Source organism: Ranitomeya imitator, chromosome 5 (assembly GCF_032444005.1).
Source record: "Ranitomeya imitator isolate aRanImi1 chromosome 5, aRanImi1.pri, whole genome shotgun sequence".
NCBI lineage: Eukaryota > Metazoa > Chordata > Amphibia > Anura > Dendrobatidae > Ranitomeya > Ranitomeya imitator.
The window spans coordinates 396,668,900-396,687,287 of record NC_091286.1 but is presented as its reverse complement, the minus strand read 5'-3'; the positions used below and the strand labels follow the sequence as shown (position 1 = coordinate 396,687,287).

At 45.1% G+C, this 18,388-nt stretch overlaps 1 protein-coding gene across 6 annotated transcripts in view; it reads left to right on the top strand.

Moving 5' to 3' along the window:
- ARHGEF10 (Rho guanine nucleotide exchange factor 10) overlaps nucleotides 1–18,388 on the top strand; it is a 296,127-nt gene that overhangs the window by 158,839 nt on the left and 118,900 nt on the right. For 4 of the 6 annotated variants that reach the window (XM_069726905.1, XM_069726903.1, XM_069726906.1 and 1 more), the window contains 4 exons: nucleotides 500–616; nucleotides 3,548–3,640; nucleotides 13,141–13,311; nucleotides 17,565–17,710. In XM_069726905.1, coding sequence (XP_069583006.1) covers nucleotides 500–616; nucleotides 3,548–3,640; nucleotides 13,141–13,311; nucleotides 17,565–17,710 — 527 coding nt within the window. The remainder of the gene's footprint in view (nucleotides 1–499; nucleotides 617–3,547; nucleotides 3,641–13,140; nucleotides 13,312–17,564; nucleotides 17,711–18,388) is intronic. The other 2 variants (XM_069726904.1, XM_069726907.1) reach the window with 1 other exon arrangement.

The window sequence follows — 18,388 nt, the reverse complement described above, 5'->3', positions numbered from 1 at the left end:
ATGCAGTGATTTAATAACTACTTTTATTCAGTGACTTGCTAGTATAGTCATATATGCATTAAAGGGAATATGTTAACAGGGTTTTGCTATGTAATCTGAGAACAACATGAAGTAGGGGCTGAGACACATTTAATCGATGTGTCACTTATTAGGCTGTGTGCTGTACTTTCAATTCAATCAGTATTTTATCAGCAGGAGATGATCACTTCCAGACTAGCTGCCTACAAACACAATACAATTCCTACTAGTAAAAATTCAAAGATTGAATTTTTTCTAGTAGGAATTGTACTGTGTTTTAATGATACCTGAAGGAGGAGTTATACTGTATCCAAAACGCCTTGTATCTTCTATCAATTAATAAAGAAGAAAAAGATCAAAATACCATCTTTGGATGTGCGTCCTGGGAAGCGCTGCCATTCATGGGCTGGATGTGTTGGTTTTGATTTAAGTTGTGACTTATGGCACGCACCTTTATCACTTCTTCCCTTTGTTTTTGCAGTTTTCAAAATCTATGGTACTCGATGCTTATAGTGAATATGTCAATAACTTCAGTACTGCAGTCGGGGTCCTCCGGAAAACATGTGCCACCAAACCAGCATTTTTGGAATTCTTAAAAGTAAGTCCATTCTTTTGTTTCTTTGTTTTTACCTTTTACTTCCATTATTTCTGTTTTATTTGATGGTTAGTATAGACTGTAAACCTATGCTTTCTTCTATGTATGTTCTGAAAGGGTTTCTCCTTTAAGACAATCTCCTATCTTCAAACATTTTCTTTACAGTGAACAGATCACTGGAAGTGCAGATGCTGCACAGTTAAAACTGCTTCAAATCTGCACGGAAAAATAAGCAACATGTGCATGATACTTTTGAAATCCCATTTGCTTTGCAGGGACAGTGCCATGCTTCATTTTCACAGAATAAATTTGGAAAAAACGCAACATGTGCTCATTCCCTAATAAAGGAATATTGTCAGAACTGTGCATAGAGTTGGAATACTGTGTGATTTCCTATTTTAAAAGAAAAATACAGAAGTCAGACAACCTGTAAAATGCAAATCTCGCATGCACGTGTCCTCATTTACTTTCTTTTCTGTCGTTCCTACAGTATTTCATGGAGTCTATTTTCATAATTTTTACGAACTCTAGATCATAAAAGGTGATGTACAGTGTGTGCTATGAATCTTTAATACGTGTAGCACGTGGTGTGGTGTTCAGTTGTGACATTCTTATGTAGGTATAGTATGATGCATGCACATTATGTTAGCGCAAAATACATGCCAAACATTGCTGCAAAAGATGGAGACAAGACATTATATTTAAGAATTAATGGTGTAGACCAGTATTTCCCAAACTCCAGTCCTCACGGACCCCACGGGTCATGTTTTCAGGATTTCCATAGTGTTGCACAGGTGAGACAACTCCTGATGCCTTGGTGATACTTCCACAATACTAAGGAAATCCTGAAAACATGACCCGTCGGGTCCGTGAGGACTGGAGTTTGGGAAACACTGACTCCGGGCATTGGTATACGCTTTGCATGTCACAGTATTTGCTAGTGTTCTCTTTCTCCCCATCCACATTAAAAACACATACACGAGCCAAGCGTACGTGTGTATGGGGAAGTTGGTAATGTAAGTCTTTAGGGGAAAATCCGCAAAGAAAACTCAGCGTACTTGCAAAAGAAATTGACATGTTGTCAATTTGAAATACACACCACAGGTCTGTTTATGCTGCCTTAAAAAGCACAGCGGGCATGAGATTTCTATAACTTTGCTGCAAATATAAGATGCTGCATTTTTGATGCAGCAAAATAGCATAAAAATGTACCAAAAGCTCATCATGGGAACCTAGCCTTAGACGGAAACCTCTATGTAAGTGCTCAACATAAAGCACAGGATAAATGTGATCCTAGCCTTTTCATGAAAATGTTATGTACCCCAAAATGTTACCAATAAAATCTTCAACTCAACCCACAAAAATAAGTCGCGTTCAGGTCCATCATCTGTCAACGCAAATATAGGTAAGGTTTGCACATCACTGGTAGCACAAATGCTTTAGAAAAGCAACATGGCTTGACAAAAAAGCAAGCAAACCAACAAAAAAAACAGTCCAGCAGAATCTTTGCTCCCAAATCAACACCCCCCTTCCCAGCCTGCTGAGCCCCACGTTGTGCCCCTAACCAGCAGTTGGCATCCACATGTATTACATTTCTGTACCAAGAAAGCCCCACTTAACAATTCATATGGTGCATGTCTGCAGAAGAACAAACGGGGCACAACATTTTGGCACTAAGCTGTCCCAATTTATTGTAGCCCAAATTTCTCTCCAAAATCAAATGGTATTTCTTGTCTTCTGAGCCCTGCCCCATGTCAAGAGTAGTTTTTGACCACAAATATGGTCTGTTTTGGTGAAATTGCTTGTTACACCTTTTTAAAGTGAAAAATGTAGGGCTAGAGCAATATTTTAGTGAGATTAATGTAATCTTTAATTTGTTATTCCACTTTGTGATAACTGTTGTGAAGCACCTGCAGGGTTGGCACACCTTCTGACAGCAGTTTGCAATACACTGAGGGGTACAGTTTTTAAAGTGGTTTATCTTTTGTGGATTTTCCAATTGATAGTCTTCTCAAAGTAACTTCAAACTTGAAGAAGTCCATACAGAATGGGTCCCTTTAAAAACTGTAAATCGTCCTTCTAGAATCCTATAAATGGTCAGTGTAAAAATGGTTCCAATGTAAATTGTACATATGGGAAATATTTTCTATTTTGTGTGGTGTGCGCATAATCCTGCAATGTTGGAACATTTTGAATTTAAAAAAAGTTCACAAAATTTCCAATAATTTCATAAATAAACACTAATTTTATTAACCTAAATTTACCCCTAACATAAAGTACAATATGTGACAAGGAAACGATCTCAGAATCACCAGGATATTTAGAAGCAGTTATGACCACATAAAGTGACACTGGTCAGAATTGAAAAATGGTTCTTGATAGTTCATGTCAAAAGGGGCTTTAAGGGGTTAAGCAGTAAAATGTTTGCTGCATAGACAGATGTCTATATTTTTATTTTAGAAAAATATTCAACGAAGTGTCAAACAGGAGTGCTCGAAGGGAGTTTTGCTGTTAGTGGGCAGACATATTCAGCTGGATACGCACTGTTACATGATGTATTATTTTCTTAGGAATCTCTCAGAACCATTCTCCCACCCACATTCTTTATATAGTCATGTTGCTCTCTTAAAGATAATGCCATACATATCTTTACTGATCAATCTGTTGTTCCTTGCCTGAAATATCGCTTTTTTCATTCATATGCAAATGAAGGGCGTATGTGCTCTGGGAGCGTCGGAGCACTTCCCAAGCCTCTAGCTCCCTGGCTCTGTTCCCCATCCTGCCACACCTTCCTCTGCTTGACTGAAATGTCAATGCCATTTTTTAAGGCCACTTATGTAGTATTACTTTATTCCTTGAAATAATATTGTGAGTAATATTCCACCAGTACATAAATGACTGAGTTTTATTCTTGTGTTTGATCTTGTGTTACAGCAGAGTCAAGATTGCAGTCCTGATCGCATTACTCTGTATGGTTTGATGATGAAGCCTATCCAGCGCTTCCCACAGTTTATTCTTTTGCTACAGGTCAGTCTTTCCCATATACACCAGAATCTATCTTGTTTGTTACATGCAGTCAGGCTGCTCCAGAATAAAACTTTACAGCGCAATTTACTACTGTATTTCTACTGTGAAGTACGCATTGATAAATCTGTGCTCTAGTATTCACACTGCAGTGACATAGCAAGGGGCTTATAGTGCACATTCAGCTTTCTTTTGAGACTATAAGACGCACTTTTTTCCTCCCAAAATGAGGGGGGGAGGGGGGGGGTGTCTTATAGTCCGGATGTATGGGCTCTGGTTGTGGTGAGGGGTTGGGGGAGCGGTTTCGGCGGAGCATCGGTTCACAGGAGGCTGGAGCCGGTGGCTCCGGCTAACTTTTGTGCCTGCTGCTAAAGAGAAATGAATATGCACTGCATTTCACCCCATGGGCATGGAGGGCAAAGAATATTCATTTCTTTCTGGAATCCTGGTATGATTGGCCCCATCCTGTTGCTGGTATGATTGGTTCCATCAGAAAAGATAAAAACAAAAACGTTACACTTACCTTCCTCCGCTCCCTCACAGTGTCCTGCTCCGGTGCCAGCAGCTGCTGGAATACTCACCGGGACCATTACATTGCAGAGAGCGGTGAGTATCCATTCCTCTCAAGTAGTGCGCAGTGTCAGCCGGAGCTTTCCTGCTGCTGCGGTGGTCACATGTGCTGATACTTAAGGGAAATTAATATTCTGAATATAAGGATGGGGCCATGCATACCAGGATAGGGATAAGGGGCCATGTGTATCAGAATAGGGATGAGGGGACCATATACACCAGGATAGAGGATATTAAGTACAGAATTGACCACATTTTTTGCTTCAGTTTTTTTCCCTAATTTCCTCCTCTAAAACCTAGGTGCGTCTTATGGTCTGGTGCATCTTATAGTCCAAAAAATACGTTGTTTTTTTTAAAAATTTTTTGCTTCAACAACTTTCCAGTAATAGAGGCCCAATTTAGACAGGTTGATGATGGGATCGTTCTACTACTAGGATGTTTGCTATTATATAAGGGAAAATTATTGTAAAATTCCTTTACATCACACCCATTAACAGATCAGAACAAAGTAGATTTTAATTAATACATATCGGAATAATAATTTCCACAATTGGATGTGTTAAAAAAATGTTGCTGTGCTGAGATAATCTTATAAATGTGCCCCTGCTGTGTACTGTGTAATGGCCGTGTCTGATCATGCAGGAACATGGATTGATCATACCACATCTCCTGGACAGGGGAGGTTGCAAAAGAGTATACAGAAATTACAGCAGGGGATCACAGCTGATTCTTTTTGTGTCCATGCACAGTCAGACACAGCCATTACACAGTACACAGCAGGGACACATTTATAAGATTATCTCAGCACAGGAACATTTTTTTAAACACCAATTGTGGCTCACGGTGCTCACCCACACATCTAAATTGATCCCTGAGGGGTCTAGTTTCCAAAATGGGGTTACTTGTGAGTGGTTTCCACTGTGAGGGGCTCTCCAAACTCGACATGGCTTTTGCTAATTATTCCAGCATATTTTAAATTCAAAAAGTCAAACTGCGCTCCTTCCTTCCTGAGCTGTGCCGTGCCCAAAACAGTGGTTTTCCCGCACATATGTGGTATTGGCATGCTCATAAGATACAATACACTTTATTGATCCTGGGGGAAGTTACTGTATTACAGTAGCAATACAAACGGCAGAACATAAAATATTAGGACACAAATCTTGCACAGGTATACCAACATTATGTAACAAATAAATGTGGGTGGTTCAGGTATATAAGTCACTGTTAATTGACATTAGTACACCTGCAATCAGTCATTGTTGTCTAGCACCCTTGGGAAATTATTGTACATCCCCATAGCAGTAGGTACAAACGATTTCCTGAATTTCTTCTTCTTGCACTTTAGTAGGATTAGGCGGCTGCTCAATGTGCTCTTCTGCTTCAAGAACAGCTCGCATAGTGGGTGTGTATTATTGTTCATTATAGCCCTACACTTCTTCTGAATTCTATCCTCCAATAGCTCCTCAAGAGTCCAGATGGAGGCCAACAGCCATGCTTGCCTTCTTGACAAGTTTGTTGAGCTTATTAGCGTCAGCTACTCACACACTACTGCCCCAGCATATGATAGCAAAACAAAATGGAGCTTGCCACAACGGACTGGTAGAACATTTCCAGCATTTTACTGCACACATTGAATGACCTGAGCTTCCAAAGAAAGGACAGTCTGCTCATTCCCTTCTTGCAAACCTTTTCTGTATGACTCCTCCAATCGAGTTTACTGTCAAGGTGAACCCCCAAATATTTGTAGCTCTCAACAATCTCAACCTCCTGGCCAGCAATATTGATCGGTAAGTAATCCTCCTTTTTCTTTTTATAACTCACCACCAACTCCTTAGTTTTCTTTACATTTAGTTCTAGACAGTTAGTCCGGCACCAATCCACAAAGTCAGAAACCACCCTTCTATATTCCTCCTCCCCCGGCCCCCCACAATGCCCCCTACAATCACAGTCATCTGAGAATTTCTGGAGGTGACAATGTGAAAAGGAAAGGCGACAGCACTGTATCCTGAGGGGCTACAACACTGCTCCGTACACTGCCAGATACCACCTCACCCATCCTTACAAACTGTGGCCTGTCCGTCAAGTAGTCGTTTATCCAGTTCACCATCTCCTCATCTACCGCCATATCAGCTTGTTACGTAGTGAGTGCGGCTGTAAGGTATTGAAAGGACTTGAGAAGTCAAAGAACATGGCGCGAACTACACATCCATCATTGTCCAAGAATTAATGTTCTGTATGTAGCAGAGACACTACCGCATGATCCACCCCCAATCTGCTGGGACACAAACTGTAGGGGGTCAGTAAAAGCCCTCACCCTCTGACACAAGTAGGCGAGTATTATTCTCTCCAAGGACTTCATACATGTGATGTTAAGGCCACTGGACGATAATCTTGTAGGGAAGTTGGAAAAGTGGTCTTAGGAACCGGCACCAGGCAGGTGGTCTTCCACAGTTCTGGTACCCCCCTGTGATTGAAGGCTCCAGTTAAACAGGTTCTGGAAGACAATACACAGTTGGTTTGTAGACACTTTGAGGACACGCGGACAGAGGTCATCAGGCCCAGCTGCTTTGCCAATAACAAGTCTACTAAACTGTTTTCTCACGTCGCTTTGGGAGACAGTGAAAGCTGGTAGCTTATCCCCCAATGTCAATGCTGCCAATCGTTTCCCGGCTCCATCCCCCATTCCTGATGACGCTGTGAGAAAGTTTTGCTGTCCATTTTTTCCTGTTACACTTGGCGAAATGAAAAAAAAAAATTAGGGCCTAAAGTAAAATTTTTGTGAAAAAGTTAAATGTTCATTTTTTCCTTCCATGTTGCTTCTGCTGCTGTGAAACACCTGAAGGGTTAATAAACTTCTTGAATGTGGTTTTGATCACCTTGAGGGATGCAGTTTTTACAATGGTGTAACTTTTGGGTATTTTTTTGTCATATAGGCCCCTCAAAGTCACTTCAAATGTCATGTAGTCCCTAAAAAAATGTTTTTGTAAATTTTGTTGTAAAAATGAGAAATCGATGGTCAACTTTTCACCCTTATAACTTCCTTACAAAAAAAATAGTTTAAAAAATTGTGCTGATGTAAAGTAGACATGTATGAAAACAGGATTTTTGGTTGCTTACCGTAAAATCTGTTTCTCGGAGCCTTCATTGGGGGACACAGGAACCATGGGTGTATGATGCTGCCACTAGGAGGCTGACACTATGCAAATAAAAAAGTTAGCTCCTCCTCTGCAGTATACACCCTACCGACAGGAAGTAGGATATTCAGTTAGTGAGAAAGCAGTAGGAGAGGCAACATGTAAAGATAGGAAACTCAAACTAACAGTATAACACAACAAAACAGAGCTGTTCAACTTGGGAGGGTGCTGTGTCCCCCAATGAAGGCTCAGAGAAACAGATTTTACGGTAAGCAACCAAAAATCCTGTTTTCTATATCGCCTCATTGGGGGACACAGGAACCATGGGACGTCCCAAAGCAGTCCCTGGGCTGGGAACAGCAGAAAACTCCATTCAGGTCGGAGGACTCACCACTGCCGCCTGCACGATCCTTCCGCCTAAGATGGCAACTGCCGAAGCGTAGGTATGGAGCTTATAACATTTGGCAAATGAGTGAACGGAACACCAGGTTGCCGCCTAGCTAAGTTGTAGGATGGATGCCCCATGGTGTACCGTCCAGGAGGCGCCCACTGCCCGGGGCAGAGTGAGTCTTAATCCCAGGAGGAGTCACTCTGTTCTTGACCCGGTAAGCCTCCAGAATGGCAGGTCTGATCCAGAGAACAATCGTAACCTTGGAGGCCGGCAGGACTCTTGGCGTACCATCTGGAGTGACAAAAAGACGGTCCGTCTTCCTAAAGAAGGCGGTCCTAGACAAATATATCCTCACCGCCCTGACCAGGTCTAGCCTGTTCAGCGAATGCCCTAGAGAATAGGTCGGAGCAGGTCAAAAGGTGGAAAGGACGATCTTATTCAAGTAAAAGGAGGACACCACCCTGGGAAGAAAAGGCGATGAAGGCCGTAAAACTACCCTATCCTGGTGAAGAACCAAGAAATGGGGCGACACGAGAGAGCCACCAACTCCGTGGCGCGCCTAATGGAGGAGATGGCCACCAGAAACGCCACCTTGCAGGACAGAACAGACAATGAGGCCTCATGGGGAGGTTCAAGGGGGGAACCCCACTGAGCCTCCAGAACAAGATTGAGGTCTCAGGGATCCACGGGAGTCTGGTACGGGATAGCCGCATGCGCCACTCCTTGAAGAAAAGTTCTGATCTGAGAAAGGGACGGATATAAATCTTTGTACCGTGATAGCCAGTAGCTAAGTACTTCTGAAAGGGACTTCAGAAAAAGAATGGAAAGGGTTGCTATCTGACCCTTTAGAGAACTAAGGGCAAGGCCAGCATCAAGTCCCGCCTTGAGAAAACAGCCAAAATGGAAGGTTTCAACGGCAAAGCTGTTAAATTGAGCCACCAAGAACTCTGTGGCAGATCAGTCCTTAGTACAGAAGATCTGGCCTGTCTGGGGGCCTCCAGTGGGAGTCCACGAGGTGATTGGCGATCTCAACGAACCATAACCTTCTGGCCAATCTGGTGCGGTCAGAATGACCGGCACCCCCTCCGCATTGATCTTCAAAGCCTGGGAAGAAAGGAAAGGGAGAAACAGATAGGGAAGTACAAATTGCGACCCAGAAATTTCCAAAGCATCGGTATCCACAACAAGAGGATCGCGGACCTGGAAACAAACGGTGGAACCTTCCTAATCAGTCGGGACGCCAGGAGATCCGTGTCCGGAGTTCCCCATCAAAGGCAAATTTGAAGGAAGACCTCCTGAAGCAGGCACCATTCTCCTGCTGCAAGGCCCTCATGGCGGAGAAAAACACTGCGGCCTAGTTGTCCACGCCGGGGATATGCACTGCGGCTCTGATTCCCTCCCTGGTGATGACATATGCCACAGCCGAGGCATTGGAGGTCTGGATTCTGACTGGCAGACCTCTGAGAAGCCTTTCCCAGTGGCTCGGGGACAGAAGAATGGCCCCTATCTCAAGGTTGTCGATCGGCAGAGAGGACTCTTGCTCCGACCAACGCCCCCTTCACTGACGGATGGCGAGAAACCGCGCCCCAGCCGGGAAGGCTGGTGACCGTCGTCACCACCTGCCATGGGAGGACCGGACCTGGGGAATGAGAGGGGATGACAGCCACCAGTTGAGAGGCTATTAGAATCGGACGGAAAGCCGGATCGGAGGATCCAGAGACAGCACAGACGTGTCCCACTGAGAAAGGATGGCCTGCTGAAGTGGTTTCAAGTGGAACAGCGCAAAAGGGAATGCTTCTGATGCTGTCACCATGCGTCACAGGACCTTCATTGCTGAACTGAAGGAAGGCAGCCGAGGGCCTTGCAGAGAGGGAACTCCGTATGGAGAATTATCCGCTTCTCAAGAAGAAAAACCCCCAGCTGACGGGTGTCGAACAGCATGTCTAAGAGGATGACACGCTGACTTGGAACAAAACAAGACTTTGTTCTGGTGGCCAGCCACCAGAAACGGGACAGGGAGTCGAGGACAATGGTCAGACTCTCCTGGGCCTGAGAGAGGGGCAGAGCCTTGAGGAGGATGACTTTGAGGTATGGAATGAGCATTAGGCCCCTGATCCTCAAAATGGCCATAAATGTAGCCATGATCTTTATGAAGACACTGGGAGCGGTCGCAAGATCGAGCGGCAAAGCGACAAACTGGAAATAACTCTTTTGCGCCGCGAAACGCAGGAAACGCAAGTGTGCTGGGAAAATCAGAACATGGAGTTGGGCATCTTGGTTATCCATGGAAGCCAGAACTGAACAGAGGAACTTCATCCTGAAATGCCGCAGGCGGAACCTTCTGTTCACTAACTTCAGAGCCAGGATGGGTCAAACTGCGCCGCTCTTCTTCGGCACTACAAGCAGGTTCGAATAGAAACCTGTGAAGCGTTCCTGCTGTGGGACGGAAACGATAACCTCCGAACAAAGAAGGAAGGTAATGGACGCAAAGAATCCTGGGATTAGAGGAGGATTTTTTAGAGGGCGGGATTCGAAGAAGTGATTCCGGGGCCGCGAAGCGAACCCTATCTTGTATCCAGAGGATACCACCTCCCTGATCTAAGCGTCCTCCACCGAGGCCAGCCAAACATCCCTGAAAAAAACAGGAGACGCCCGCCCAAACTGGAAGAAACGCTGGGCCCTTAGCACGAGTTATGCCGAGGAGGATCTGCCAGGTCTAGGCCTGGTGGACCAACCAAGGGAGTTGCAGGAACGACTGGAAGGGGTAGGCTTGAAGGAAGCCTTTTCTCTAGCCAGATGAGACCGCGGTCCGTGTCAGCTAGAGGAATCTTCCTACGCCGCGAAACAGCGAAAGGACAAAAGGGAACTCGTGCCTCCCGTGGCGTCCTTAATAATTTGTTCCAGCATGTAGCCAAAGAGACGGGTCCCCTGGAAGGGGAGGCTGGTAAGGGACTTCTTGAAGACAAGTCTGCCTGCCATGTGTAGAGCCGAATATTCCGCTGGATGGCCACCATATTGCTGGACGCGTGAGCTGCACAAGCCGCGCATCTAGGGAGGCAGATACCAAATATTTCCCTGTATAGGAAATCTGGTCCGTCAGGTCGGCTAGCTCCCCCAGAGGAGCTCCAGCCGGGGTGCTCTTACAAGGCTGTTTGGTCCATCTAGCTATGGTCCTTGAGACCCTGGTAGAGGCAATGGCCGAGGCACAAAGTAGAAGCAGCCGCTTCAAAGGCTGATTTATCCAGCGATTCTATAATTGTATCATTGGAACCCATGAGGGATGCTGCATTGGAAAGTGGAGGGGCCAAGTTGGTAGACAGTCTGGGAACTGACAAGTCCAGAATTGCCCGCTTCCTGCCGAGGAATCAGTCCAGTTAGCGATGAGCTCGGGAGAAGGAATGTAGGATGCCGAGACGCTTCCCTGTCTGAACGCATCTGGTATGGTTCGCCTTTCCCCTGGCAAGTACCACCACAAATTCAGTGTGTGGGGCAAAGACCGTGGAAGGTGGTTTTGACCGTCTAAACGAAACCGCCTAATCTGCGGGTTCCGTAGAGGTATCCATGATGCTTAAAGGGAACCTGTCACCCCGTTTTTTGAGATTGAGATATAAATACTGTTAAATAGGGCCTGCGCTGTGCGTTACAATAGTGTATGTAGTGTACCCTGATTCCCCATGTATGCCGAGAAATACATTACCAAAGTCGGCGTTTTCGCCTGTCAATCAGGCTGGTCTGGTCAGGTGGGCGTGTTCACAGCGTTCTTTTCTTCCCCAGGTTTCCGTTGGTGGCGTAGTGGTGTGCGCATGTCCAAGGTCCGGATTCCCTGTGCCCACGTGAAGACACAGCGCGCGATCTGCGCTGTCATTCCTTTCATCGGTGCGGGCGGCCATCTTCCTGGGGCCGCGCGTGCGCAGATGTAGTGCTCTGCTGCACGGGGCTTCAGGAAAATGGCCGCGGGATGCCGCGCGTGCGCAGAAGAGATCGCGGCGGCCATTTTCCCAAAGCCGAGATGCAAACTCGGCTTTGGGAAAATGGCCGCCGCGATCTCTTCTGCGCACGCGCGGCATCCCGCGGCCATTTTCCTGAAGCCCCGTGCAGCAGAGCACTACATCTGCGCACGCGCGGCCCCAGGAAGATGGCCGCCCGCACCGATGAAAGGAATGACAGCGCAGATCGCGCGCTGTGTCTTCACGTGGGCACAGGGAATCCGGACCTTGGACATGCGCACACCACTACGCCACCAACGGAAACCTGGGGAAGAAAAGAACGCTGTGAACACGCCCACCTGACCAGACCAGCCTGATTGACAGGCGAAAACGCCGACTTTGGTAATGTATTTCTCGGCATACATGGGGAATCAGGGTACACTACATACACCATAGTAACGCACAGCACAGGCCCTATTTAACAGTATTTATATCTCAATCTCAAAAAACGGGGTGACAGGTTCCCTTTAAGGTCTGGCTGATCGCAACAATAAGGTTATGTACCTGTAGTGAAACGAAGTCTGAAACTTCCTCTGCAAACATGACCGAGGACACCCGTCTCTCTCGGGAAAGGAGGATCTGGAAGAGGGATCTCATCGTTCCAGACCGGAGGGCGAGATGGAGCGGAAAAAAAAGGTGTCAGACTTCCATGGAGCTGATGGTGGACGTCCTCGTCTCCTCCAACCGACAGGCTCTGGTGGGCGAGTGGGTAGGGGACGGAGCTAGGACCGAACTTCTAAGCACGCTTGTGTGCTAGGATCATGGTCATGCTGTTGGATCTATGAGGATACGGGGTGGCAGTACACGCCGTACTCATAGTCCATAATGTGGGATTACAGGTGTGACTGTTCACCCTGTATCCCTCCGGAAAACCTGAAGGAAAACGACGCATATTGAGGTAGATAAGGGTCTAATGAAAGACCGTGTCCACCTCCTACTGACACTAAGCTAAACTGAATTTCCTTCTTCCTGTCGGTGGGGTGTATACTGCAGAGGAGGAGCTAACTTTTTTATTTGCATAGTGTCAGCCTCCTAGTGGCAGCAGCGTACACCCATGGTTCCTGTGTCCCCCAATGAGGCGATAGAGAAATGCTATTTATAATCTATTTCGTGTGACATAACCTCCAGAATCCGTGGGAACCGTTGAAGCGTTCCAAAGTTATTACCTCATAAATTGTCACTGGTAAGAATTGTTAAATTTGACTTGGTCATGAAGGTGAAGACAGGCTTGGAGGGTAAAGGTGTCAGGACTGGACAACCCCTTTTAAAATGCTGTGGCAAAATACAATCTGCTCTGTTATTGGTTGCTGTTATATAGGATATTCTATTTGCGTTCTAACTTTAAGCCAACCAACCTTTCCTGTAACCCGTAGACTTTGTATTGCTCTCCTGACATTTCATGATGTATTTATTTTTTTGCAGGATATGTTGAAAAACACAATGAAGGGTCATCCAGATCGACTTCCCCTACAGATGGCTCTTACAGAGCTGGAAACATTAGCAGACAAACTTAATGAGAGGAAGCGAGATGCAGATCAACGCTGTGAAATTAAGCAAATCGCCAAGGCAATGAATGAAAGGTACCTGAACAAGGCAAGTGTCTAAGGTGACAACACGATAAAATATAAACTGATGGCTCCCCGGTCCCGTCTGGTTCTTTTCACAATGCTGCCAACAGGACGTGTCATTCCAACATGTTCATATGGTAGCACGTAAGTGACGGCAGTGGTGACACGTTGCTACAAAATGTTCAGTGCAAAGCTAAAAAGAAAACGATTATGGATCCTGTCCGCCCTGTGGGCAAAGTTCTTGGTAGATGCTCAATAGGATAATAATCTTGAAAAAGATAAGCCTCTGGTAGCAAAAATTTAACGAAAAAATAGTGATCAATATTGATGACAGCAAATCAAAGTTTAGAGTTTGTTTTCTTAGGCTACTTTCACACTTCCATCTTTTGTCCTCCGTCGCAATCCGTCATTATGGGCAAAAAACGGATCCTGCAAATGTGCTTGCAGGATGCGTTTTTTGCCCATATACTTGTATTAGTGACGGATCGCGACGGATGGGCACACGTGGCATCCGTCGTGCGACGGATCTGTCCTGTTTTGGCAGACATGACGCACAAAAAAAGTTCAATGTAACGTTTTTATGTGCGACGTGGCCACCATTTGCGACCGCGCATGTGCAGCCGAAACTCCGCCCTCTCCTCCCCGGACTGCAGAATGGGCAGCGGATGCGTTGAAAAACTGCATCCGCTGCCCACGTCTTGCAGTTATTTCACAACGTCCGTCGGCCTGACGCATTGCAACGGTCCCGTACCGACGGAAGTGTGAAAGTAGCCTTAACTGGACTGGAAAAATGCTCTATGATGTGTTGGCTGTGGATAGCAGTGCTGCATGTGTCTGATATTTAGCTGTATATTAGTGGGGTCTCCAACACATTACACAGAACAGCTTCTCCATAGCATGCGCACTGTGTGATCTGTAGCTGATACTTTGCCAGCCTCTGACAGCAACTGTAGTGGGTGCAGAGTAGTGTTTCCATGGTAAAGCATTTTCCGTTTCATGCATCTGAGATCTGTCACTTCTGAAGCCCATGAAATAAAATCGTAATCTAGTATCTAAAGTCCGTTGTGGTGTTTCCATGAGTTGATATATAGATTTGCTGCTGTAGTGCCTTGTCCATAGCTACAGATGCCCAAATTTGTGTGTTCACCTGACATACCTTGAGTATCTGGAGATTTATGGAGCAAGATGTTAAAGAAACAGGACAGGCTTTTTTCTTATCTGCTGGCGATCCTTTACTTATAGATGTTAAGAAAAAAAATTACATTTTTGTTTTACTGGATAAGGTCAGCCATTGGTAGCAGGAGAGATTGTCAGTCTCGTGGACAACCCCTTTTAATTATACAGTCTCTTATTAATAAACCAAGGATGCGGCATAAAAGAAAGCAGAACTCTCTCATTAAATTCTGAGCTTTAATTACTCTACTAATCTCAGCAATGTCTTTTCAATGGTCACCTGAAACAAAAGAAAAGTATTGTGAGCGCTGCAGTCAGTAAGTGGCCACAGATTGGCTGCAGCCTTTGTTGATTCATTAGAGTGGGACAACAGTGTTTCTTCTGCTTAGTCCGGGGTCACACTTGAGAGAAACTCACACAACTCTCGCATCTCAATACCCGGCACTGCCGCCAGCACTCGGCACCAGTGTGTTCGGCTGCATGTATTTCTATGCTGCTGAACGCTCCGGTCCGAGTGCTGGCGGCAGTGCCGGGTACTGAGATGCGAGAGTCATTCGAGTTTCTCGCAAGTGGGACCCCGGCCTTACACAGACTAGCAAAGCCACTGATTGGTTGCAGCGGTAACGTGACATTAAGTCAGGTATTTTTTATTTTTTGCAGCATCCATAAGCTGTTGATAGTAGTAGATATAGTATACTTAAGATATGGCAATCGTTCCTCAAAATGTCAGCGGATTTTAGATCCAAATAAAAATATATCTAGTTACAGTGTAAGAGATTGGGTATTAACATGTATTTGGGATCCAAACAGATGGAACAAAGACTGACTTTCGTTACAGTTAACAGACCTGTCACTAAGTGGAAAGTGGCCGTTTTTTGCTTTTTATTCGTATTGCTTCCCTGGGTATTCCGGTTTTATTTATTTATTTATTTTAAATATGTTGTATGGTTCCAGAGATATGGGCGTTTTTATTTAGAGCCGCTTTTTATATATAGCCTTTAGCAAAAAAATTATCTGATACAGATCTGCCAGTCTGCAACCTCAACTAGGGAGCACAACAGTATTTGCTGCATACAGTTTTATTAATAGATGTACTGTATTTTTCAGACTATAAGATGCACTTTTTTCCCAAAATAACTTTGGAGAAAAATGGGGGTGCATTTTATAGTCAGAATATACATACAAATACTGTTGCGGCGGCAGCAGGAGTCGGGGGGTGGCGCATGCTCAGATTGAGATTTCATCCCTAGATCTCAGGAGACGAGATCTCGGGATGAGATCTCATTGCCGAGATCTCAATCTGAGCATGCGCCGCCCCCGGCGGCCATTTTCTCAGAGGCCACGGCATCGCAACAATGGATATGCGGCAGCCTCTGGGCTTTCACAAAATGCCAGTGAAGCTCCCCGCACCACAGAGCACCACCACCGCACCTGCCGAACTAGCTGCACCAGCCTGGAATGGGATTTCCCGGAGGCCACCGCACCAGCCTGGAACCACCGAACACCCCCTGTGACCACGCTCAACAAGCGCTGCCGATTTTTTTTTTTTTTTTTTCTCCCCGGTAAGCTGAATTCAGACTGTAAGGCAGACCCCCATTTGACACATTACCTTGCCATTCTTTGGGGCCTCCTACTACTGGCTCTCCACCATAATTCACCGGCCCTACCTTTAAAATTTTGTATTACCGTATAAGCCAAGATTTTCAGCCCATTTTTTTAGGCTGAAAGTGCTTATGCTCGAGTCGTTGTCCCAGGGGATCGGGGGAGGGGGAGCGGCAGCTGCGAAATCATGCTTTCGTGCTCCTGGCATTTCTCTGCACGTCCCTGCTTCTCCGGCGCTCGCAGCTTCTTCCTGTGTTCAGCGGTCACGTGGTACCACTCATTAAAGTAATGAATATGGACGCATATTCATTACTGTAATGAGCGGTACGATGTGAACGCCGGAGACCATCTGTCAGTGAGAAGCTGCCAGGGACCTCGCCGGGAGCATGTGAGTATGACTGGGGAGGTGAGCTTTGCGCGATATTCACCTGTCCTCGTTCCACCGCCGCACGTCGCTCCATCTTCCGCATCCTCTGGCTGTGACGTTCAGGTCAGAGGGCGCGATGATGTGCTTAGTGTGCCCTCTGCCTGAACAGTCACTGCAGAGAGACAGAAGATGGAGCGGCGCACAGCGGTGGAACGGGGACAAATGAATATTGCAAGTGACGGTGTCCCCGCCTGCTCAGGACAAGAAGTGAGTATGTCATTTATTTTTTTTTAGCGCAGCAGCCGGCTATGGGGCAAATGTTTCTATGGAGCATCTTATGGGGCCATAATCAACCTTAATGCAGCATCATATGGGGCACATTTTCTATGGAGCATCTTATGGGGCCATAATCATAAACCATAAACCTTTGTGCAGCATTATATGGGGCATATTTTATTATGGAGCTTCTTATGGGGCACATCATGAACTTTATGGAGCATTATATGGGGCGTATTTTATATGGGGCCCATCATGAACTGTATGGAGCATTATATGGGGCTCCTGATTTCAATATGGATATTTAAAAACACTTAACTTACTGATGTCTCAATCAACTTTACTTTTATTGCTATCTATTTTTATCTTTGAAATTTACCGGTAGCTGCTGCTTTTACCACCCTAGGCTTATACTTGAGTCATTAAGTTTTCCCAGTTTTTTTTGTGGCGAAATTAGGGGTCTCGGCTTATACTCGGGTTGGCTTGTACTCGAGTATCTACAGTATATTAATTCAATAAAGATTGTTGCTTTTTCTCCAGTTCTGTGTGCACTTTTCTCTGAAATGTTCTCTCCAATATAGTCCTAGTGTAAAGTACACCTCATTTACTTAATGTTTTCCTTCATAGTATATGTTATTGATTTGGTACCATTCCAGGGACTAACTTCTGATGTATCGTTTTTTTTGCAGCAAAAGTGGTGCAAAATCGTAGTACGTCAGGTTTTTGCACAAAATCATTCTGCAATGAAATTTGTGACTTGTTGACAGAAGAAAATGATCTAAATGATCTATAAAGGCTTGATGTATTTTCTCTATTGTGTAAAAAGATTGTAACCTTGTCCATTTTCCCTTAAAATGTAGCTTCTTAGTAATGGAAGCAGATATCTCATCCGGTCAGATGACATGGTAGAAACGGTCTACAATGAAAAGGGTGAGATACTGAAAACTAAGCAGAGACGTCTCTTCATGCTGAATGACGTACTGATGTGTGCCACCGCCAATTCAAGGTGGGTCCTATGGTTGATATATTATTTCTAAAAGTAGTTACAGAAACAAGTGACGGAAGACAAAGGTCTCACTCCCATCTGTTTTATGTGTAATGTACAGGCTGTCGTAACCAATATATGAGCAGTCGGATCATGTTTCCAGCACTTCTGCTCTGGCCGGCCATACTTCACGCTACTACTGGCCAGCAGATGGTAGCAGATTACACTTGTACAATCCACCTTGGCAAGTCCCTATGTTACAAGCTCAAGTTCAGTTTTCTGTATCAAATGATGAGAAGATAAATCTGTTTCATATGCAATCATCCAGCATACATGAGGACTACAGTTGTCTGAAAAAGTGTCTGTCCCTTTCTGATTTCCTATTTTGCATATTTGTCACACTTAAATGTTTCAGATCACCAAACAAATTTTAAATATTAGACAAAGATAACACAAGTAGTCACAAAATGCAGTTTTTAAATTAAGTTCTTTTATTAAGGGAAAAAGAAATCTAAAGTGATTGCCCCCTAAACCTAATAATTGGTTGGGCCACCCTTCGCAGTAACAACTGCAATCAAGCCTTTGCGGTAACTGGCAATGAGTCTTCTACAACGCTCTGGATGATTTTTGGCCCACTCATCCTTGCAAAATTGTTGAAATTCAGCCACAATGGAGAGTTTCCGAGCAGGAACCGCCTTT